This window comes from Eleutherodactylus coqui, chromosome 7, assembly GCF_035609145.1.
Source record: "Eleutherodactylus coqui strain aEleCoq1 chromosome 7, aEleCoq1.hap1, whole genome shotgun sequence".
Taxonomy (NCBI): domain Eukaryota; kingdom Metazoa; phylum Chordata; class Amphibia; order Anura; family Eleutherodactylidae; genus Eleutherodactylus; species Eleutherodactylus coqui.
The window spans coordinates 130,077,235-130,101,009 of NC_089843.1; the positions used below are offsets into that span (position 1 = coordinate 130,077,235).

Genomic DNA, 23,775 nt, shown 5'->3' on the forward strand with positions numbered 1-23,775 from the left:
CAGAATGGAACGCATCGTCATTCCGCAAGTCGCGCCGCTGACGTCATCAGCCGGTTCCCAGCAGTGAGAGACAAGCGGGTGAGATTGAGTGGCGCTGTATGTAGGACTTGTATTTCCTAGAATGAAGTGAGCGGTGTCCGAGTCTGTGTGGTCAGCCAGAGGTACAGAGGGGGTAGCGCGGGCCCGGGATGTAGTACTTGGGGGAGGGGGCACGCTCTTATTAGCTGTCTAATAGAAAGTTTTAGTTACCCATAGCAACCAATCACAGCGCAGCTTTCATTTTACCCCAGCAGGATAACAAGTGAAAGCTGTGCTGTGATTGGTTGCTATGGGCAACAAAGACAGGGTGTGTGTGTGTGTGTGTGTGTGTGTGTGTGTGTGTGTGTGTGTGTGTGGTTGTTTTTGTTTGTGGGGTGGGGAAGGAGTTTCAGATTTTGAATGGCTCTATTTTGGGGTACATGTATAACTTTTTTATAAACTTTGTTTTGGCAGACTGGGTGAAAAAAAAAAAGGTGCCGATCCTGCCAGTGGGGTTTTTTTTTTAAATTTTCTCTGGCGTTTGCAATGCCACCCACTTGACAAGTTACAGCATTAAGATCAGTGGGGACCCGAGGATTTCCGCACGAATGAGGAAGCGGCCCGTTTATTTCAGTTACAGCGCCAGAAGTGGCTGAGTGCTTCTACTCGTGAATGTCCGCTGCTCCCAGTGAAATCAATGGCGTGGGCTGTGCTTGTGTGTCTCCCGCTCCGTGCATGCGGCCATCTACAGGATCCCTGTTCTTGAGACCGTGGGGGTCCCAGCGATCGGACCTCCACTGATCATAAAGTTATACCCATGACTTTATAACTTGGCACAACCCCTTTAATTGGGGACCATGAACTGTAAACATACGGCACTTGGTCCTGGGCTGTAATCCTGGCCGATAGTAAATTCACGGCCCGGGATTAATGTTCCTGCAATGCAGAAGGAGCAGGTCAGGTCCCCGGCTGTCAGTGGCAGCCGAAGACCCAGAGGAGAAGACAGAAGCTGTTTTTAGCTTCTGTCTTCTCTTTCACAAGCTGCATGGCACTCAATGAGCACGATCTAGACAGGGCCAGGATTTCAAGAACTGCCAATCTTGTAAGTTTTTTTCCCCCTCATGTAATCATATTGAAAATATACCAAGAATGGTGTGACAGGGGATCCTGTAGATGGAAACAGCCCTCTAATGGAAGGGGTCAGAGGAGCGTATCAAGAATTATTCTGACCAACAGGCGGGGCAGAGTCAAGCAGACTGCAGCTAAACCCGCCGCTGGTGCTCCAACTGACCTGTCCGAACTCACTTTGTATGATGCTTTAGGAATTGGGAATTACTTCAAATAGCGGATATAGCGGATTCCACTACTCACTCTTGAAGAAGGGGTACGTCTCTCTGAAACGTTGTGACCTCGGGTCTTCAGGTGGGTGAGACCTCAGCATGAAGCACACTCTGTTCAATGTTGTGTACTAAACGTCTTGAATATAGGCTATTAAAGGAGTTTTCCAGGGAGAATGCTACTGATAACCCATCATCAGGATAGGTCATCAGTAGTTGATTGGTGGAGGTCCGTCACTCAGGACCTTGACTGATCGGCTGATTGTTCGCCCACTGACAGCGCCGCAATTTCGCGGAAGTCTCTGCTCCGACCTCTGTGTAGTGGCCAGGGCTTGTAACTGCAGGCTTGGCTCATGTTGTTCTCAATGAGTAGTACCTGCAGTTACAAGCACCGTCCACTACACAGATGTGGGAGTGGAGACTTCCGCTCCGACCTCTGTGCAATTGTGGCGCCATCAGTGAGCGCGCAATCAGCTGATTGGCCAGGGTCCCAAGCGACAGATCCCTGCCGATCAACTATTGATGAGCTATCCTGAGGATAGTATTCTCCTTGGAAAACCTCTTTTTGGCCGCCTGTCCACGGGCGTTGCATTTTAATGCAAGCGGATTTCTGCCACGGGAGAACACTTAAAGTCACCACGATTTTCTGTGATGACTCTATCATTATGATAGTCATCGCGGCATACCACGATTTATATACGCAAGCAGAACATCGCAGCGGATTTCTGCTCATGTACATCGGGCTGCGCTTTTCAGAGTTATCCTATGGAAAGAGGTTCATGCATTACCCGCGTGTAGATTATCGCCGCGGATAACACAATGAAGAATCGCCCGTGGACAAGAGGCCTTAAGCTGAAATAAATATTAGGACAATGTTGCATTGAACACACTACTAAAATGTGATTACTAGAAGCTTCTTTTTTGAAATCCTACTTCAATTTATTACCTGATGTATCATACAAAGTGATTATTGCCATCAAGGAAAGTGGTCGTTGAATACATGTAATTGGGTGAATATTACAGAAAGGAAGCCTAATTATACGAGCTTGCAGCTCGTCGTTCCTCAGCACGGATGGGCTATAAAAGCAGACAACCAGTTGGAGTGCCGTCGCTGTGTAACACAAGACTCCAGGGGGCAAACCAATGCAAAAACTACATCACCGAGCAGTGCAAGGATAGCACCTGGTCAGATGGATCCAGACTTCTGTTGCACCATTCTGATGGGGGGGCAGAATTTGGTGCAAGCAGCATGAATTGCTGACCCCTTCTTGTCAGCTGGTCAGAACATGTCAGTACTGATGTTATCCTGGCTGAATACTGCTTTACGCCTTGTGGAATCAATGCCATGACGAACTGCTGCAGTTCTGAAGACCAAAGGAGGTCCAGCGCCATTCTAGATGGGTGACTTTAAGAAAATGGCAATTTGATGCATATTGGACAATGTTATGGGGTATTTTACTAAAAATTAAGTTTTATTGAAGGGGTTGGCAGAAAGCTTAAGAAATTAAGATATCTGCAGGAAGTGCTGTGGCTGTTCTCTCTTCCGGAGTGATGACCTACTGTCTACATTAGCCCTCAGCCGATGGGCCCGTATGTCATTGCTATAACAAGATCAAGACTGTCGGGGCCACCAGAGCGGTGAAGAACTTAATAGGTAACGGATGTGTGTGTTTTTAAAGGGTGTCTTATGTCAGCAGGAATGTTTTGTAGCTACAGCCCTGCTGACTCCAGCAATGATTCTCCTTGCCCTCTACTCCCTCCCATTCACCTGTATGGGCTCTTAGGTTCAGTTTCCAAAAGTGTGAATGTGTCAAATGGACTGTCCTCACGGCCCATGGGTAATGTCACATTTGATTGACAATGAGCAGTGGGATCCGCCCACCTGCCACTTTCATGCTGAAACTAAGAAGAGCCGGTAGGAGAGAACAGGGGGGAGCAGAAGAGACATTGCTGGGCCGCAGCTACAAAACTATGCAACCAGTCCCGCTAATATATACAGACATGGCCGCTCCTCTTTAGGTCTTCAGCTAATCAAATTTCTTAAGCTCTCCGCCATCCCCTATAACATTTCCTGGTCAATTATTACATTGCAGTTTCTTTACTTCTCCCCAGATAGTTGAAAATGACAACCCCCAACAAGACCCCCCCAGGGGCCGATCCCAACCAGCTGAAAAGAACTGGAACTGTACGGGAAATCGGCTCTCAAGCGGTTTGGTCTTTGTCGTCTTGTAAACCAGGTACTGTTTTAATGATTTACTACATTTACCAGGAAATTTAAAAACAAAATTGCAACATTTGTATACATTGTTGTTATTGTATTTACCAAAACTTACACCATAACAGAAGCTGCCTATTTACAGACTAGTCATTTCACCTACGATGTTTAGCAGTTGTAACTTCTCTAGAAGGCCTCATGTCCGCGGCACACGTGGACTTTTTATGCAGACTTCCGCATAAAATCATTAAATAGATTTTCTATTGCTTGCGAGGAGATTGTGGATTGCATGTTTTTTTTTTTTTCCTTCCTGCGCGGATCATCCGCACGCAGCCTCACCTCCAAGCCTTTTCTCCACCTCCCTAATTGATTTTAACCTTCAAATCCGCAAATGTATTTGCAGATCGTAAGCTCCCATAGAGATGAATGGAGCACATCCGTTCGTGGCATCCACAAATCAAATGAAGACAAATGTGCAGGTGCTAAATGAAGTGCGGACGCCCAATGCTTTCCTATGGGCGGCTTGATTTGCGGATCGCACACGTGGATTCCGCATATCAAATCCGCCCGTGGACATTGGGCCTAAGGAGCCGTATGTGTCTGTTAGTATCAGTCTTGAAATAACTGTTTAACATCACATTAGGAATGCTGTATTGGGGGGTGTTTGTAGATGTCGCTTATCCTGATATTAGGAGCAATTGTACATACTAAACATCGTTCCAAAATGCCCATTGTGGCTAGAAGAACAGAACTTTCCTGTTCTCCTTCGCTCCCTCTCTCCTAAAGGTGGCCATACAGCTTCAGTAGTTGTCCGTTAAACTTTGCTTCGGCCCACATCTGTTCCTCATGACTTCTGAAATTCTCCGAGTATCATGTATACTCATGGGGAGAGGGGAATAAGCCTCCGCCAGACAGCTCTGGCGGTGGTTTACCCGCGTGAGAATAAAAAAGCGGGCCTGATGAAAATCAACATGCATCATTTCTCCTTCTCCCAACATCATTTTTGCAGCAGGTTCAGCACACCTCCATAAACATAAGGCCACTCTCACACGTGCGCTTTTTAGCGCAGCATTTTGAAGGCCATGGTATAACGCTGCCGTTGATTTTAATTGCGCCTCACAGACGTGTGCACGATTGCAGTGTTTTGTGATGCCAGAATTTTTGAGCGCTGTCTGCTTTATTTTACCGTGTTTAGCGCACCGCATCACCCATTACAATGATGGGGTGCGCTAAAACCTGCTGTCAAAGGCAGGAACTTGCATCTGAAAATGAAAGTAAAATTGAGGCGTTTTGCCGGTTGCATGTGTGAGAGTGGTTTGGTCGAATTTTATTCCTATGTGTATAGGGCCTCTACAATCATACTGGATGTCCCTACAGCTACTCTGTTTCTTAAGGCCCTTTTGGACAACACGAACTCATTAGATTGAGCGGCTTGCACAATAATTAAGCCACTCTCACACAGCCATTTTTTACAGACTTGAACGCATGTTTTCATCGTGATGTTTAAACGCTGTACTAAGCTGCCATTCGCTTCACTAGGGCTTCTCAGATGCGCGTTTTAGCGAAGCGTTTCTAAAGCGCACTAAAACAAACGTGTTTTTCAGCGTTTCAGAGCATTTCTGACTCCATGGGTCGCTCATTGAAATGAATGGAGAGCATTAAAAACGCTGTCAAACGCAGTGTATAGTATTGTAGAGCATTCTCAACGCTGCTTACTATGCCACCGGGAGGGGAAGAGAAAATGCTGACGTCATCAGCTTGCTTTGCCTGCATTGTTACTGCACAAAATATGCAATGAAAACGCAGGCAAACACGCGCAAAAACGCTGCTCTCAACACTGGAAAAAGCACTATTAACAACCGCCTGTGTGAGAGAAGCCTTAGATGTAAACGCGTGCAGCCAAAGAACAATTGGATAGATTGCTAGATTACCGCTGATTGGATCTTTCAAGCGGACCCGAAAATCATCGTTGGTCTCCACTGCACTGTTTGTCCTAAACAGGCGGTCGTTGACAGCAAACAAGCAGTTGTTCATAGATGAATGGAGGCGGGTGGCCAGTAAGGGTCCCGGCCCACTCTGACTACATTCACAGAGGTGAAGATCGCTCAGTGTAAAAGCACAAGAGCAATCCTCACAGTGTTAAAGTAGCCTTAACACTGATACCAAATCTGAAGTCTATCTCCTTTCCATTTATTGTATATCTGAGTGCGCTCTATTGTGCCCTGTTATCTGCTACTTCAAGATGGTAAGAGGTTGACCGACATGTTCTTCAATGGGATTGCTGAAAAGAAGCCCAGAAAAATGTTAATGGTCACTATGATCTCATTGATCATTACTTTAGATCCAATGTTGCCACCAAACATATTTGGACTAGTTTAAAGCTTCCCTCCAGGGCTCCCTCTTACTGAAGCTCAATATATGTGTAGCAGTTACCTGATTTTCTTTTTTCTCACTGTGATTGGCTGCTGTAGAGATCCAGGGGTGGGACAGAGCAGCAGCCTGAACCAATGATGAAACAGGGGGTGTGTCTCAGACTCTTTCTAGACACTGTAGATAAACTGTAGTCACAGATCACAGCTTTGCTCTAACGGAACTGAGCTAAAAAGTAGCCAAAAAGTGAGATTCCCGGAAAAGAAATTGCAGGTAATTCTCTCCTTTAGGTACTTGCGTACATATAATCTGACTGAGCAGTTACTTTACTTACTAGAATGGCTGTTATGTTATTTGTTATATTAGTGCCTTTTTTAACTTATTTTCAGCACCAGGATGTACGTATATGTAGGATTATGTCCAGTTATTCAATGTCCGAGACAACTTCACTTCCTCTTAATCAGCAGAGATCATCATTTAACTCTTTGTACACCATGAACAATACTGATTGTGGTATATCATGGGGAAACAAAGGGTAGAATTCAGATTGTTAATGCAAACCTTGGAACCTTATTGCCAGGTATCCTTATGTATCAGTATGCAGCTTATATCTGAGCATACAGTGATGTCATGTCTCTTTTAGTACCATGTCACTGAGCCGTACTGTTGTATACATATGGTCACAAGATTTGAGGAGCACAGCCCTTGCGGACAATCCTCAGTAAAACGCGGGCATTAAAAGCCATGTACTTTAGATTTTTCCTTCAAACTCGCAAATAAGAATTACGTATTCTGCGAGCGGAAGAAAAATTTCAGCATGGAATCTGCACAGACGGCCTGCATTGAAGTCAATGGAGGCGTCTGACCCGCTGCCCATACGCAATTAACACTGCATATGGGCTGCAAGTACCCGTGTCATCGCTAAGCGTCAGGAAATACAAAAAAAAACCTGTAGTGCGCATGACTGCCTGCGAGCCTCCTCGGTTATCTACACTACAGTTTAATGAGGTACATAGGGTTACTAGCCGGAATCAGCTGTGGGTCTCCTGCATACAGCATCCGACCTGTTCGTGTGAGCCTGGCCTTAATGTTGTCTCTTAATAAATGGCGCATATTGATGTACTTTGAAATGCTAGAATCCTGGAAAATCAATTTGTTGTACATACTTAGATTTGTTAGTTCTTGATGGTGTTTTGTTTTTCATCTGTTTCATAGGATTTGGTGTCGACCAGCTGCGAGACGATAATCTTGAAACCTACTGGCAATCTGATGGATCTCAGCCTCACTTAGTGAACATTCAGTTTCGGTACATATACCTTGTTTCATTCTAATAATCACATAGTAATGTTTGAACTAGAATAGACAATATTGATATGCATATGGTTTAAAGATACTTTGCATTCAATGTGTTTAAAAGTGAACCTGTCAACACTGTCTCGCTCCTAAAACTGAGCAGCAGGGGTGAAAGATCAAATACTTCTAATGCAGCTTCTAGTTACCCCATGTACCTCTGCAAATAGGTTCCAAAGTTTTTACAAGATGTATGCTAATTGGCTGAGAGAAGTCACTCGGATTCATGAGCTGCCGAGCTAACGTGTGCCCCCTTTCCTCCAAACACATATATCAAAAATGACCATGATGCCAAATGAGCCCTGTGTCTGTAAATGTCCCTTTAACATACACCAGGCCAGTATGTGTCGGCATTACTTTTTCCAGTAAGGTTGTATTTAGAAAGCCTTATTGTGCCCAAGTAACTTGGGTGCAAATTTCATATGGGCACCCTTTGCCATATAAGCTGCGAAATACCGGGCGATGTGCCATATATCCACCATGCTGGCAGGCATTAAAGGAACAACGCCACAAGAGCCGGGCTAGAACTATTACTGGCTAACATGCCACTACTGTTCCCATACAAAGGCGCTTTGGGTATAAATGCAGCAATGCAGACTGATATCTGATTATCCTCTTGTGTTTAATTGATGGTCTGAGTACTAATAACTCCCTGAGGAACTGAGGCTATATTATATAGCCTAGGGAAACACATTGGAATAGAATGAGATCTCTAATGGTATTAATTAGAGATTAGCGAGTATGCTCGCTAAGGGCAATTACTCGATCGAGCATTGCCCTTAGCGAGTACCTGCCCGCTCGGAAGAAAAGGTTCGGCGGAGATCTCTCTCTCCTCTCCGTTCCCCCCCTCCCCCCCCCCCCCCCTATACGCAGGATAGGTCATCAATATCAGATCAGCAGTGATCGACGCCTGGCTGTGGCAAGTTAGAAGAAGCACATGTCCGTTGTGTAGCGGCCCGGGATGGTACTGTAGCTCTCTTCCACTGAAGGGAATGAGGAAAAACTGCAGTACCACTAGGTCACGGCGCAGTTTAGGGAGCCGTGCTTCTTCCTCCGTGCCATAGCCCCATGGCAGCAGCTGATCGGCGGGGTTGCCTGCCATTGGACTCGGCGATTTCGGTATTGATGGCTTATCCTGACGATAGGTCATCCATATACTGGAAAGCCCCTTTAATCCCATGCTGAACATTGTACAAAATAGTCACACAGCCATATTACACTTCAGACCCAGAATAAGCAAAATGCACCGTCAAAGGACCACCTACATACAGATCCTGTCTCCTAAGGAGATTACCATCGCAGAAACGCATTACTCAATCTCACTGGCCCTTAGTGCCCCTAAATTGTGTCTTGCCAGCATAAAAATATGGTTTTAGCTTTATTTTTAATTAAAGCCCCCTGTCTAAAGTTAGGTTAGACTGTAAATAGGATCCAACAATTTCACAATATAATTGCTAGCTCTAATTGGCCGGTGACCCATAGAACGTCCTTTCTAAATCCGCAAAATAGCTCTGAGCCTGAAATGAGTATTTTGCTTTCATGGTTTCCTAATTACCACACTTCCGAAACATCCTGCAGTGTATTGTTTAGTAGGACTTGTTTATATGTGCAAGTATGTTCCAAGACTTTACAGATTATGTGGAGCATAGAAGTAGACGGTGCCCACAGTTTTACTACGCTACAAAAACATTTTGATGAGATTTCATTGTGGTTTCTTTACTATGCACTTTATTTTTCTGACTTCACAGAAGAAAGACTACCGTGAAGGCTTTATGTATTTATGCTGATTACAAGTCCGACGAGAGCTACACACCAAGTAAAATCTCAGTCAGAGTCGGAAACAACTTCCATAACCTACAAGAGATTCGGGTAGGTTCCCCCCCATCCCCCCACATGTTTTTGCTTAACAGAGTGATATTTCAATATTTAGCAGTGTAAGTTATAGGTTGTTAAGTTTATAAACTTTGTCCATTTCCAAGTTTACAGCATAGGACTTGGAGGCTGTCCTGATTGTGTAACTGCTTCTAGCGCATTATGGTTCCCAACATCCTTTTTTTTTTTTTTTTTTTTTTTAAAGGGCAACACCACCAAAAAAAATTGTTGAGGGTAGAATCTATTCTCCTGGTTTACAAAGTGTTAAGAATTTGCAGTCTTTTCTCTATAAATGTGAAGGTGGCCGCATGTATTAGATGAATACCAGTCGAACTCATGTAATTGGAGTGTCACAATTCTTCCCCAATAGCACATGAGAGGAGCAGGGGAAGGGTCAGACATGTTGGATTTATTGTGCCCGATGCCTTTGTACTCAAGGATGGTAAACCGCTTACTCCGCCCTTGGCCAAACCAATCATGCATTTGTGTGTGGAGGGGTGTTGGAGGAAAACTTTTTGATCGAATGATTAGCTGACAGCCATCTTTGGTGTAGAAATCGTTTTCTTAATCTCGTTTTAACCCCTGAAAGGCCACAGTGTTTTGGTCCTAAAGGACCAGACTCCTTTTAGCGATTTTATACATGTACTGATTTTATAGCGCTATTTTTTTTTTCTTCTTTGGCTGCCAAAATTATTTTTGCTGCATTTTTTTTTTTGTGACCATATAGGGATTTTTTAAAATATTTTTCTCTCAGATTTTTTTTTGTTTGTTCTCATCTTATTAGGGATAATGTGTAAAAAAAAGGGAAAAAAAACTTTGAAATTTATAGTTTATTTTCAAAATTATATTTATACTAAAATAAAGTACAGGAATAGGTTTGCCATTTTGTTTTGGGTGTTGCGCTTTAATTTGTATCGTGTCAGACTACTGGACAGATGGTGACAGTTTAGATTGGCGTGGGAAATGGGTCGCTTTCTTTTCTTTTTTTTTTTTTTCAATATATTTACAATTCTGTAATTTTATTTATTTATTGGTAATTTTTTACGTCATATAAGACTCTGGGGAACATTCACAAATTTTTTATTTTTTTTATTTCAGTTTTCCACTGTATTTGGGGCATCCATAGTAGGCCCAGGCCGTCAGCTCACGGGCATACACGGATTCCGCATGTGGAATTCCTTACGGAATCCGCCCGTTTTCCCTGCCGGTGACCCTGCGTCCCTGTCTTTTCTTCTGTACTGTGGATGGGCCATTGGCGCACATGTGCAGTACAGATTTCCCTGCGCCGTCATTAGGCGATGATGCGGATCCCGCATCCTTTACGCAATGATGATTGCGGAAGGGCCATTGATTGGATGGCTTCCATTGACTTCAATAGAAGCCATCCTCGCGGAAACGCTCTGAAATAGAGCATGCTGCGATTTTTCATCCGTGAGCGGAAACCGCAACTGGCTTCTGCTCGTGTGCATGAAAAATCACTTTTCCATTGCATGCTTTGGTTGGACATTGCTGCGGAATCCTCGGGCAGACACCGCCACGCATTCCACAGCAAAAATCCGCTCGTGTGCATGAGCCCTTAGTTAGGGTGCTTTTACACAGAATGATTTATCATGTACGCGAGCAAACAATGGCAGATAAAATCGGACGCTTGTTCACTTGCAAATCATTCAGTCGCTCACAATTACTGTATCAGTAAATAAGAATGACTGAACAGTCACTATTTAACCCAAACTATTAGCGAATGAGCCAATTAGGATTTTCATGCTTGCATGAAATGAATGATAAGCGAATGAATTATCATTCGATCATTGCCCGTGTTTACCCTAAACGATTATAACCAAAATTGGAATGATCCAGCGATTTTTTTTTTTATTTTTAAACCATGATTGTTCCGTGTAAAAGCACCAATACAGGGGAAAACATCCCCCTACATTGACATTGCTGGCAGAGCTGGGATCTGCTAAGACCCTGCAGCTCTGACATGCCAGGGAACTCTGGGGGGTAATCATCTGATTGCCAGGTTCCATACAGCAAACTGCATTGACGCTTCCTGTATTCTCCACATAGCATTCATTGGGTTAAAACCCACTACTTTCTTTCTTTTTGACAGTCGAGAACCCGACCTGCTTCTGCTAGGAGCTTTAATCCTACGCCGTATTCTGACTGTGGCACCGGATTAAGGCCCAGGACCAAGCTCCGTATATTTATGGCACTTGGTCCTTAACTCCTTGAGTGGCGGGTTTCCTACCACCCTGTCGTGCCCACCAGAGCAGGTTTTTTAAAATGGTCTAATAATTGAATTTCAACTAATTTTGCAGTTGCGTCTCAAGAGCCATAACTTTTTCATTTTTCCATTGACACGGCCATATGAGGGCTTGTTTTTTGCGGGACAAGTTGTGATTTTTTAAACAGGGGGGAGGAAAAAAAGAAATGGGGAAAAAAGAAAAAAAGGGGCCATGTCATTAAGGGGTTAAATAATGTATTAACTTCCTTCTCTGGGTCATTACGACGCACACGGATACCACATGTGTGATTGTATTTTTGATTTTTTACAAAGTAAAGGGAGACAAGTGTTTTTATAATTTTTTAAATTTTTTTTTTTTTCTTTGTTCCCTTAGGGGACTTCCACAGGGACCCATCAAGACCCCCTGATCACATTCCGGGGGTCCGATGGTGACAGCACTTTACATGCTGCAGTGACAGCCCTTTACATGCTGCAGTCACATAGACTGCAGCATGTAAAGGGTTAACACAGCAGAGATCGGAGGTTTTCTCTGATCTCTGCTGTAAGAGCTAGTACCTAGCTGTCCTCTGACAGCTAACAACCAGCTCTCCCTGCCACAGAGACCATCGGCTTGCTTCTGACAAGCCGATGGTCTCTATGGCAACCTGTAAACAAACCAGTGCAGGAGTTTGCCGACATTTCGGCAATATCTTCTGCTGGTTTTTCAAAGCCCTTGCTTTGTTCTCTGTGGGTCTGTGCAGGCAGAGCACACTGTCACAGCTTGTGGCATTGTGCTCTGCAGCTCCCATAGTGATACATAGCCCGGAAATCTTCCGGGCAGTATCGCTATGAGCAGTGGAGCTCGTCCCGGAAAATTTCCGGGCGTGCCACTCAAGGGGTTAATGGGTTAATCTAAATCTAATGTATTGCGTTTAACTCTTTTAGTTCTATGTCAGTGCCGTTTTCCAGTAAGTAGCTGAATAAATAATTGTCATTACAGCTGCTGTACACAACTCTTCTTTTTAGGATGATACGGCAACGAGGGAGAAAATCCCATTTCTATGGGTTGCCACTGAATGATTTTGAAATATGAGAATTTTGGAAATTTTTAAGGAAATTTCTTATTACCTGCGACAATTGCTGTACAGACTAGGCAGGGCGGTGACGGTAGAAACGTATTAACTCCAATTTTGGCTTCTAAATTGTGTTTCCATTCTACTAGAGTAAATTTGTTATTGCCACAGGCTTCGGAGTCGGCTTACTGACCCCGTAGTCTTGCATATAACTATACTGATTCTTTGATGACATTTAGGCTGGGGTCACACGGGACGGAATTTCAGCGGAATTCTCGTGGAATGACCGAACTGAAAAATCGCAAGATTTCCACAGATAAGCGCAGCTTGAAAACTCGCAGGCTTTAGCCGCAGGTTTTGGAGCGGTTTCACCATCGGCGTTTCGCTGCGGCCTTTTCTCCCCATAGAGAGGAGAGAAGCCGCTGCAGAAACAAGAAAATAATTGACATGCTGCGGAATTGAATTCCGCGCCGGATGTCCGTTTTCGCGCGGCTTGGCCGCAGTGTGCCGATGAGATTTGTGCAAAACCTTGTCCACTTTGCTGGCTAATCCCGGGATTAGGAGCCGTGAGCGGAATTGCTGTGCAGACTTTCCGCACAGAAATTCTGTGACATTTCCGCCGCGTGAGAACCCAGCCTTAACCCTTTCCAATTCAGTGTCTGACGTCTTCAGACATTCTGATTGAAGGCTGTACAGCTCAGATGTCGGAAGTCGTCCAGCAGGTTGTTCTTACTGTAGATTACTGGCCGCTCCGTTGTTGGGGGCTTCTCCAGCATGTCCCATACTGCAGTACTGGCTCTAGCCAGCAGATGGCGCCATTATATAATGGCAGAAAGAGTAAACCCCCTAGAAACCTTGAATGCAAAATCGGATAGCAAAGCGTTAATGCTTTACATGGGCAAAAATACTGGGAATATAGTTTGCTTACCTGCACTTAAATTCTGTATACTTGTAGGGTCCTCTAGAAATATTTTAATCCCCATATTTATGGCCAGCGGACTCTGAAGTATATAATAATAAATGCCTTTATAGTTGTATTTATTTCAAGATAATACAGGAAATCCTTTACCATCTGCCATATATGTATGTTTTAAGTTAAAGCATTTCTGAATTATAGGTCTGAATGTACAGATATAACCGGGATGCTATACGCTCGTCATGGGGCACGTACATAATTGACTAGAATCTGTTCTTTAATATGGCAAATGTCATCAAAAGGATTTTGGTTTTAGTGGAGTTTTTCCCATCGCCCACAACATTTTATAATGATATAATAAAAATATTTCTGCTAATTAACAGTTATTTGGATGACTTACATTAGTTTCTTGATGCACACCTGCCAGGTCCCCCATACTGCACCCTCTGAGGGCAGCCTAGGATAGAGGTGCTCCGTTTGGGGAGATACAGTTTTCTATCATTTGTTTCAGCATTTGTATGTAAAAAGCTGTATAAATACTTTCAGGACTCTGATGAAGCCTGGAAGTGCTACTTGATTTAGTGATTACCCCACTAGTGATGACCTGGGTGGCAGTACTTGCCGCCCGGCATGGTCGGAGCAGGGACAGAAGCTGGAAGTTTGCCAGCTTCTGCCCTGCGATCGGGCGGCTGCCAGAGGGAAAGAAAAGGAGCAGCAGCCTCCCGGTGACCAACCCCGTACGGCACAGGTGAGTGTGTTTTTTTTTTTTTGGTGGTGGTGGTGGTGGGGGGGTTCTGACAGAACCCCTTTAATGTCATATACATAATAAAGTGTTACCATGTAGCCGAGGTTCTGGAAATCCCTGCGCATGACATTGAGATTGGTCGTGCCTATTGTAGGATTTTCTTTGGGAACTCCTTATATGTGTGACCTGAGGTGATGAATCTTCCTTGTATTGATGCTGCTTTTCCTTTTGTTTTTTTTTACATGTTTTTATTCTATATTTTTAATGAACGCCTTTTTTCTGCAGGGCTGGCAGGCTTTCTCCGTGATGTCCTGACAGCATCTATACAGCTCTTGACATAAAAATATTGATACTTTATATCCCCATCTCTATCCAAGGCCTCCCTCACACAAGAATGCAGCAAAGTGCCGCGATCTTCCTTAAGTTTTCAGCCACAGCGATGTTGCGGCTGACACCGGCTCTCAGCACTGAACGCCGAAAATAGAAGAGACTACGCTCCAAAATTGCGGCACTATTGAGCGCCACGATCAAGCAGCTGTTTGAGAGGCTCCATTGAGCTAAACGCTGAAAAAAATCGTCTGCGTGAGGGAGACCATAGGTGGCTCTCAAACAGCTAGCCGAGTAAAGGTGACCTGACGCAGCTTTAACCCTTTAACGACAAGGAGTGTTTATATTCCTTGCTGGCATGAGTTCAACCTCGCCCGGTGATGGATATACCTATTGCTGCGATCTCACAGGTGATGCTGCATGGATATTGCAGCGCAGGTGTGACTGTAATGCACAACCACAACTTCCAAGAAGGGTTAACCCCTCAGATGCTATGACTGATTGCAACTAGAGCATTAAGGAGACTCCTTCTGTCACCCAATCACTGCCCACCCCCAATTCTGCTATCAGTAACTGCTTGGCCTAATGGGTTGCCTGTCAATGTAATATTAATGGGCAATAAGATTGTGGAATACCATATATTCCACAACATTAGGCCTCATGTCTGCAGGTATGTGGGAGCCCGCGGCCGAGGACCCTGCGTACATGTGCAACGGATGACGCTTCCGCACACATGTGCAGTACAGGTTTTTTATTTATTTTTTTAACTCCTTCTTTCTCGCGGAATTTGCGGCCCGTCCTCAATCTCATTTTTTTCACTCACCCGCTCCTTGGACACTGCTGTCCCCACCACATGCCGGTCGACTCCTTTTAGAGTCCTGTGTGTCCCGATACAAGTCTATGGCATGTGCGCGTACGGGACTCTGAATTAAGTCATGCCGCATGAACTCCTTCTGTGGGCACCGCAGGAACCAGGGAGTGGGTGAGTATGAAATATACTGCACCCTTGCCTAACCCGCACCGTAAGTTAGTTTATGGTACTTTAGGCAGGTGACAGGTTCCCCTTAAAGAAGACCTCCTTCGTCCTATGTTCACAAATGGTATACATTCTGCATACTTTCTGCTCCAGATTTGCGCTTGGAAAATATGCGGCGCATTATAGTACAAGCTATGTCGGTGAAATTTCATCCACATGCTGTGAAAGGACTATGCAGAGAGATTGACTTGTGGTGATCATAAATCTGCAGTACATCAATTTATGCAGTTTATATTCACCGTGGATCTCACCCATTCAAACGAGAGGGTAAAACCTGCAGCGAATCTGAACCCAAATCCTCATCAATAATAAACATGTAAAGACCCCTACGTACATTAGAATTTAGTCGTCTGAACCCGCTAATAGCAGCGGGACCGGGCAACTCTAAAAGGCGTTATGTCCACAGGCGGATTGGACTCCGCATGCAGGACTCCGCAGCGGAATCCGACCCTGCCCGTGGCCGAGGACACTCTACTTGGGACTTCTACTTGCCCATCCGGGTCTTCTACAGGTCTTCTCCTCTCTTCCCTACAGATGTGTGCGTGACCGCCGCAAATGCGCAGTGGAGTTTCCTTTTTTTTTTCCTTAACTCCTGCTTTCCCGCAGAATCCGCAGCCCACCTGCAATTCAATTGCGGATGGGCCACGGATTGGACGGCTTTCATTGACTTCAACGGAAGCAGTCTGTGCGAGATCTGCATTGAAATGGAGCAAAACAAATCTGCATTTATTGCACTTGTGGACGCCCATGTATCCCTATGGGCGGTTTGATTTGCGGATTCCGCAAATCAGATCCGTCTGTGGACATTGGGCCTAAAGTGTATAAGGGTGGCTCAACTTTTTCCTAAACGATGATTATAGAGGAAAGAAGGATGGAATACGTTGAATTTCAATGCCTGATCCTTATGATTCTGGGGGGACAAGCTGTCTGGCTACCTCCCTAAATGCATAAACATTTGGCCAAGTCAAACATTCTTGTGTAAGTGAGGACCTGTAGAAACAGCTGTTAGATGAATGATTGGGCTATCTGGGTGCCTTAACACATTTTACCTCCCGTTTGGATGTGCCCTACATTTCCCACTAGAATGAAAGTTAGTCTCTGTGTTTCTTAGTTATATATTTCTTTTTGGAAAATATGGTGTCAATCAGTAGGGCTGCTATTACTACTCCTGTAGAGGGCTCATAAAATCCCAGATAAGCAAGTCATGTATTCATCCTTAAGGCCCATTTACATGCAAAGATGATTGCTCAAAATTTGTTCAAAAGATAGCTTGAATGAAAGTTTTGAGCAATAATTTTGCATAAACTACTAAGTAGCTACTTTAGTAGCTTATTAGCTTCATTTGCGTGCAAATGAGCCTCCCTTTGCTGTATGCAGATAACAGCTAGTGGTCTGTTATCTGCATACAGCTCCATTGTTCTCCAGTGGGACAGCAGCTGAAACAATGTTATTAGCACTGCCCGCAGAGAACACAGCATGCGGTCCCTGCTAACAGGAACTACGGATTTTATGCTGGCTCGAAGTCTGCGATGAACTAAGCGTGTACGGTAAGTGCACGATGGGTGCGCATTTACACGCAAAGATAATCGCTCAAAAGCCATTGCTTGGACGAATTTTGAGCGATAATCGTTGCGTGTAAATCAGCCTAAGCAGGCTTTGTTTTTTGGAGTCTGGGAAAGCTAAGGGACAACATCTGGGGAATATAATGGCGGCATTCCTGGTTGTCAGAGATTGCTGGATGGATTTTTTTTTAGCAGCTGTTGACGATTAACAGATTTTAAAGGGCCACTCTGAAATTTTGTTTTTCAATCATTATATAACTAGCCACCAGTATATATACAGTATTACCTTGTTTGCAACTCCTGGCCTCCTTCTTCTGAGGTGGTCATGTGATCTGAATCCTGACCAGATCAGATTTACTTGGGTGTATGTGTTCTCAAATTAGTCAGTTTTTCAGTCCACATAATCCCTGTGTGATGGATCTGATCACACAAGCTCTTTAGGCCGGTCTCACATGATCGGATAGGAATTGCGGATTCCACGATCGATTAATACGCGGATCAATCAAATGTATTGGATAATACAATTCCGCTCACATTAGCAGGTCTGAATTGCATAATCTGCTCGCACAAAATAGAACACAGCATGTTCTATTTTACTGCAGAATCCTCAACATAGAGCCCATTGTGCTCCTTGGTCACGGATATACCCGCAACCCATACGCAATTACATATAAACAAACAAAAAAGTGTACTGCGCATGGCCGCCTGCATGAGTACACAAACGGAGAAACTGATGCCAGCAGCACAATCCTGCAAACTGCCTCCAGCAGGGCAATAACAATGCAAACTAGAACCTGAATCCAAGGTCCGCAGTCATGCGCAGTACATTACACGGCCATACGCAGGGTCACGACCGTGCTCACAGCTGGGATCCGCTGCAGGTCTCCGTAAGCGGATTCCGCATACGTCTTATGAGCCTGGCATTAGAGGGATAGCGAACACTACTATCACAGTTAGTTACTAATGATGATCACAAACTCATGTCACACAGTAATAATGAAGGAGCTCCTAGCTCATCCTCCTGACTGAATACTTATGGCCTGCAGCTTACTTCCCTGCAGGCAGAGATGGTACAGTCTCTAGCTGCTCAAGTAATAATGTGCTGGTGCAGCATGGAATTTATAGCACATAGCAGTGAAAGCAGGGACGTATGTATCTCTACATCAAGATGGTGACTTAGAGGATCAGACAGGAGGCTGCACTGCATGGAAGTGACTGCCATATACAGAGGAGACGAGTAGCGTGACAGGCAAATTTAGTAAGGAGTGCAGGGATGGAAAAATGTGTTCTTGCTGAAGTGGTTTTTAAAGAGTGTGTTGTACTCTCCTAGAATCTATAGCCTTATTCACAGTTTTTTTTGCTGTATTTAAAATAGTTTTTTCTTTAGATTTAATTTTTTGTCTAATTTTTCGTACATTATTTTCGTTCCAGCTTAGGTACACGTTGTCGCAATATCCCCATCTCTCACTAAATTGGATCATAATGCTGGTCTCTGTGTGCTTTGTAGGAAGGTGTTAAGTGCAAATATCAAGTGTAATAGTATTTTTACTGCTCCGCTAAGATGACCTCCAACTTGGAAAAAGTCAATATGTCTCCAGCTATCTAAACATTGTTTCCTCTAGCCATCACCCTTCATCTTGAAGAAACACATTAACCTCTCCTACGCTGACCTGTAAGAAGGGGGACATCTTCCATGTAATTATGCACTGCTAGAACAAACAGGGACCTCTTTGAGCGCCCGCGATGGGTGAGAAGTGTTTCCAGCTTACACTGAAAAGGGTTTGTTGCAGCACCAGAAAAGTAGTAGCCACTCCGTTTACTCCTGTCTCACTGGGCTCCACCGAAATAGATTCTCAGTGATATTTCTAGCCCACAGGGGATTTATTTTATATGCATTTTCCTTTTAAGATGTAGACTCTTCCTGAGTAGGCCGAATATAAAAATAAATGCTAGAATGGAAGCTGGGTACACACAGCTGTGTGAGCCATGTCTGGCTGCCGGCTATTCCGAGTTCTGCAGTCGCTGTATGTTTAGGTTACTGATAATAACTTTTTCTACCCTTTTTCCTGAAGAGCCTGAAATCATTGCACAATCCTAGAATAAGCGTGCCAGGCACAATGTGCTACAGGGTGCTCCAAAAAGCAGGCAAATATTTTGTTTCCATGCCAGATTGGTCATCATGCATCAATCAAAAAGTCTATGTAAACAGATAAATGCTCCGCTTCTAGGAGTTTGGGCAATTTTACTGAATGCCTCTGCCCTAAAGGATGTTTGTGTTCTGGGAACTCTCAGAAGAAAGTTTTTAGCTTCCGTTATATATGTGACCCCCCCCCCCCCCCCCTCCTGGATACAGCTTTTATTTGACAAAGTAGCACAGTGTGAAGGATGAAGCCTGTAATTGGTGTTTATTTCTAATGTGATTTATATATATATATATATATATATATATATATATATATATATATATACTTTTTTACCCCTACTACAATCCCATGAAAGGCTGCATGCTATGTAAAATACTTCCATCTTAAGCCTCCTGTCTCATAAATAGAATGCCAGAACTGCAGTGAAAACTGACACATACTGTAAGAAGAGTTCTGAAAGAAAATAAGGCACATTTTGGTAACGGTGCAAAACAACGCAGATATAGGCTGCCTGCACACGGGCGGATTTGCATTGTGGAATCCAGAGTGGGCATCCGCCTTTGGATTCCACAGCAAATGCCGCCCATAGCATGTTATGGGAAAACGCGATTTACTGCCCACGAGCAAAAATTGATTGCGATTTATTTATTTATTTTTCCGCTCGCGAGGGAGAAATCCTCTGCAGCCTCCGGGCAGACGGCTTCCATTGACTTCAATGGAAGCCATCCGTCCTGCGACCATTCCATAATTGGCATTGGAGAAAGGTCGCGGCATCGCCTAGCGAAGGTGCAGCATCATCTGTACTGGTCGCCCGGCACATCCACATTACAGAGGACTGCGGACAGGTATGCCAGGGTCACCGGCCGTGCACTGGGTTGGATTCCGCTGCAGGATTCCATCCGTCCGTGTGCAGGCGGCCATAATTCCGTGCAACAGGCTGCTCTTTTGTGAATGTGAATTTTGGAAATCTACCATCTCAATGACCCACATAACCCAGACATTTAAGGGGTATTCTGGGCTTTGACTTGTGCTTCAACTAGATCATCAATAGTTGATCGAAAAGGATCTGTTGCTTGGGATCCCTGCCGACTAGCTGATGCTTCTAATAAAGGTTTTGATCCCTCCTATAACGCTTCCCATATTGCGGTCAGATTATTTATATTTAATAATAATATATTTATTCTGGGTGGAAATGTTGTTTCTTGAAGTTTTCTGTAGTTCGTTATTTTCATACATCTGGATTTGTAGTCACCACGTTTGTGTCCATGTGCGGATCTTACGTCTGCCATGATACACCGAAGCTGGAGCTGAAAATCCAGGCAGTGAATTTTCACTTGTCAGTTCTTATTACTGTAAAAGAAGGTGATGAGTCTCCCGCAGACACAATGGCCGCACGGCTTCCACTAGATGTCAGAGTTGTATCGCTTTGTAGCACTTTGTAGCACTGTGATGTTTCTCTAGTCTTACTCCTTTATTAGTCCTTGTACTATTATGCATCCATGGAGAGGTGAGTTTCCAGATACCAAGTATTTGGGGGCAATGTTTCTTCTTATGTGTGCCCCCTCATTCATAGACAAGCAGTTTTTTTTATATTTTTCTAGGTAAAATCTAGTTATAAAATTGCTTATATTTCATGGATCGTGATGCTCTTTATTTTGTAGCAGCTTAATCCTGGTTTTTGCAGAATAAAGGCATTGCATAATGTTTTGGCTAAATTTATGACATCCTTTTGACACGTTAATTGTTTGCAACGTCCAGAAGTCTGTTTTGCGTCTGTGTATTGTTAACGACGTTCTCCTGGTTTAAGTAAACAGAAAGCAGTTTGACGTCAGCAGTGGATGTGCTTGGACTTCGTAGCATCAGTTTTCAAGTGCCGTAATTTGGTCCTTTTTATAACAGATTTAGGCCCCCTGTCCATGGCCGAGGTGGAATATCGCTAGCAATATTCCACTGCGGGGGGAGGGGGGAATTGACAGGTCTCCGCAATGAGCCTATCTAATTGATAGACTTACCGCGGAAAATCCCAGCATGCCGCGATTTGAATCCCGCGAGTAGAAAATCACTAAGATTTTCCGCTCGTGGACGTCGGGCTGCACTTTCCTTAGTTAGCCTATGGAAAGCGTGTCATGTAAGGTCCGCAAGCGATTTATTGCCGCGGATCTCGCAATGACAACTTGCTTGCGGACAGCCAGCCTATGTGACCAAGCCTATAGGTGCTGGTGTCTGGTTCAGATCCATTGGTCATTTTGCACTTGCACAAAGCTTTATGTATTTGATAACATTTTGGGGGCGTCAAAGGAGGAGTAAATAGGCAGCACCGTCTCTGGAGACGGAATAGGAACGTTATCTTTTCTCCTTAGGGAGAGCACCTAGAAGGTAAGTGAGAGAGGAGACTTATACGGCCATTTATTCTCCTCTGGGTAATATGCAAATAAGGAACATCATGGTAGAAGTTTCAAAAAAGTGCACCCTCAAAAATCCCTATAGTTTCTTTCTCTCATCAAAAACTTTTGGCACAGCGGTAGTAAAGGTATAGTCTGTATGTTGGCATCGCTTGAATGACTGTTTTGCCTGCCCCCATGCCAGGTTTCTTTGAGCAGACTGAAATCATTATGCCAGTTCTGCTGTAAATGTGCCAACTCTCGCTACTGCTCTGTTTTGCAGAGCCCCTGATCAGGTTCCAAGGAACCCCGCTGTTGCAGGGAGTCCTCGTTGAGAAGTCCTGCTGTAGAGAATCATCCTTAGCATTTTCTTTTCAGGGTTTCTTATTGGTAAAGCCAAGAGCCATAAAAGACAAGGCGTATCAATTATTTTAATTTTCCATTCTAGTAAGAGAAAATTGACAAATTGTCGCGTGTTAACCCATTAATGCTTCATGATGTACAGTTACGTCGAGAAGGTTCAGGGTTTTTTATGGAGGGGGATCAGGAGCCGTTCCATGCATTGTGTGTATCGGATGTTTTTTTTTACAGCTGACACACACCTGTGAACAAACCATCACAAGTTCATGTCCCGTTATAGGGACTAAAAAAAATAATTAAAAATCGGTTTAAAAAGTTTTAGTAATTATTAAAAAAAACTATTTTAACGTATTTTATAATTTAAAAAAAATGAAATAAAAAACCCCCAAAGCATATTTGGTATCGCTGCACCAATCAAATTCCGATCTATCAAAGTAACACATTATTTACCCCACACGGTGAACATCATCAGCAAAGAAATAAACAACTCCAGAATTGCGCTTTTTTGGTTACCCTGTCTCCAAGAAAAAAATGTAATGAAAAGATCAAAAAGTCATAGAAACTACAGGACGTCCCGCAAAAAAGGAGCCCTCGTATTACGATGTTGACAGAAAAATAAAATAGTTCTAGATGTCAGAAAATGTTTGCAGAAAGGATTTAAGGGAAAGTGTCTTCAGAAAATGACATATTGGAAAAATCTAGTTTTTATGTTAAACTTATTTTTGAGATTTTTTTTAAATTTTAATTGTCGATGTCACAATCTATATTTAAAAAAAAAAATCCTAAAGTCCTGCGGTTTTCACACTGACTACTAAGCCTAATAATAATAAAATATAGAGACTCTGTCACCATCTTTTTGCATCCTCTCTGATGGCAGCATTTGGTAGTGACAGTCACTCTGATTTACAGGGATTTGTTTGCTATATGTATCTGTGCAGTAGTTTTGGAGAAGCTTGCCTTTTATCAGTAGCGGCACATGTACAGAGGACTACTTAAAGTAGTGCTGGATATTCATGAGCTGCAGGCTAGCTACACCCACTCGCCCTCCAGCCAATGACTGAGTGCTGTCTGCCTATTACTGTGAATAGAGAGAGCTACCAATCATTGCCTGGAGGGTGAGGTGGGTGTGGCCAGCTGTCAGCTCATGAACATGAAGGGCTAGTCCTGTGGCTGTCTGCTACTAATAAAATGCAAGTTTCTCCAAAACTACTGCACAGTTGCATATAGCAGACATATCACTGTAATCCGTGTGACTGGCACTACCACTTTGTGCTCTGTGTGGGCTACAAAAAGATGGTGGCACAGTTTTTTTTTAAAATATATATTTGCATGCTGGAAAACCTTGAGGTAAGGACTTAGACCGTGTCACCATATTTTTGCCACGCAGTATTCTACAGCTTTTCTGAAAAAGACTTGAGTCAAAATGCACACCATCGGTGTGGATTTTGACTCAAATTCAGAAGATACTACGCTCCCTCTCGCCTCCGAAGTCTTTGTGTTCTTGGCGCCTTCTTCACCGGGCACCCGGCGACCTCTAGTGATCACAGACCGTGATAAATCAGGCAACATGGCTGAAAATCAGGCAGGGTGGCTGTCCCTTTAAAAAAGGTGATACATTCCCTTAAAACGTCCTTTCCTGACCACATCATGTAAATATGTCATATGGTTGCAAAGGTTGCATGGAATGGGGATATACCCACCTCTCCTTGTGTGATGTATATGTACGTTACAAAGGTGCGGGTTGGGTTTCAAGCGGGCTCAAAAGCCGAGCCCACCATATACCTGGTGGGTGCTGGCTGTTTGGAACAGCTGACACTCGCCACAAACATTAGTGGTCAGAGCTAG

The 23,775-nt window shown here is 43.9% G+C and overlaps 1 protein-coding gene across 6 annotated transcripts in view; it reads left to right on the top strand.

Moving 5' to 3' along the window:
- Positions 1 to 30: 30 nt before the first annotated feature.
- The window catches only part of ANAPC10 (anaphase promoting complex subunit 10), a 64,846-nt gene continuing 41,101 nt past the window's right edge, over positions 31 to 23,775 (top strand). The window contains exons 1-4 of one of the 6 annotated variants that reach the window (XM_066573685.1): positions 31 to 78; positions 3,468 to 3,592; positions 7,156 to 7,246; positions 9,039 to 9,159. In XM_066573685.1, the coding sequence (XP_066429782.1) occupies positions 3,478 to 3,592; positions 7,156 to 7,246; positions 9,039 to 9,159 (327 nt within the window). In that variant the 5' untranslated portion in view covers positions 31 to 78; positions 3,468 to 3,477. Of the gene's footprint in view, positions 162 to 1,364; positions 1,441 to 3,467; positions 3,593 to 7,155; positions 7,247 to 9,038; positions 9,160 to 23,775 lie in introns of those variants that run through there. The other 5 variants (XM_066573690.1, XM_066573688.1, XM_066573687.1 and 2 more) reach the window with 5 other exon arrangements.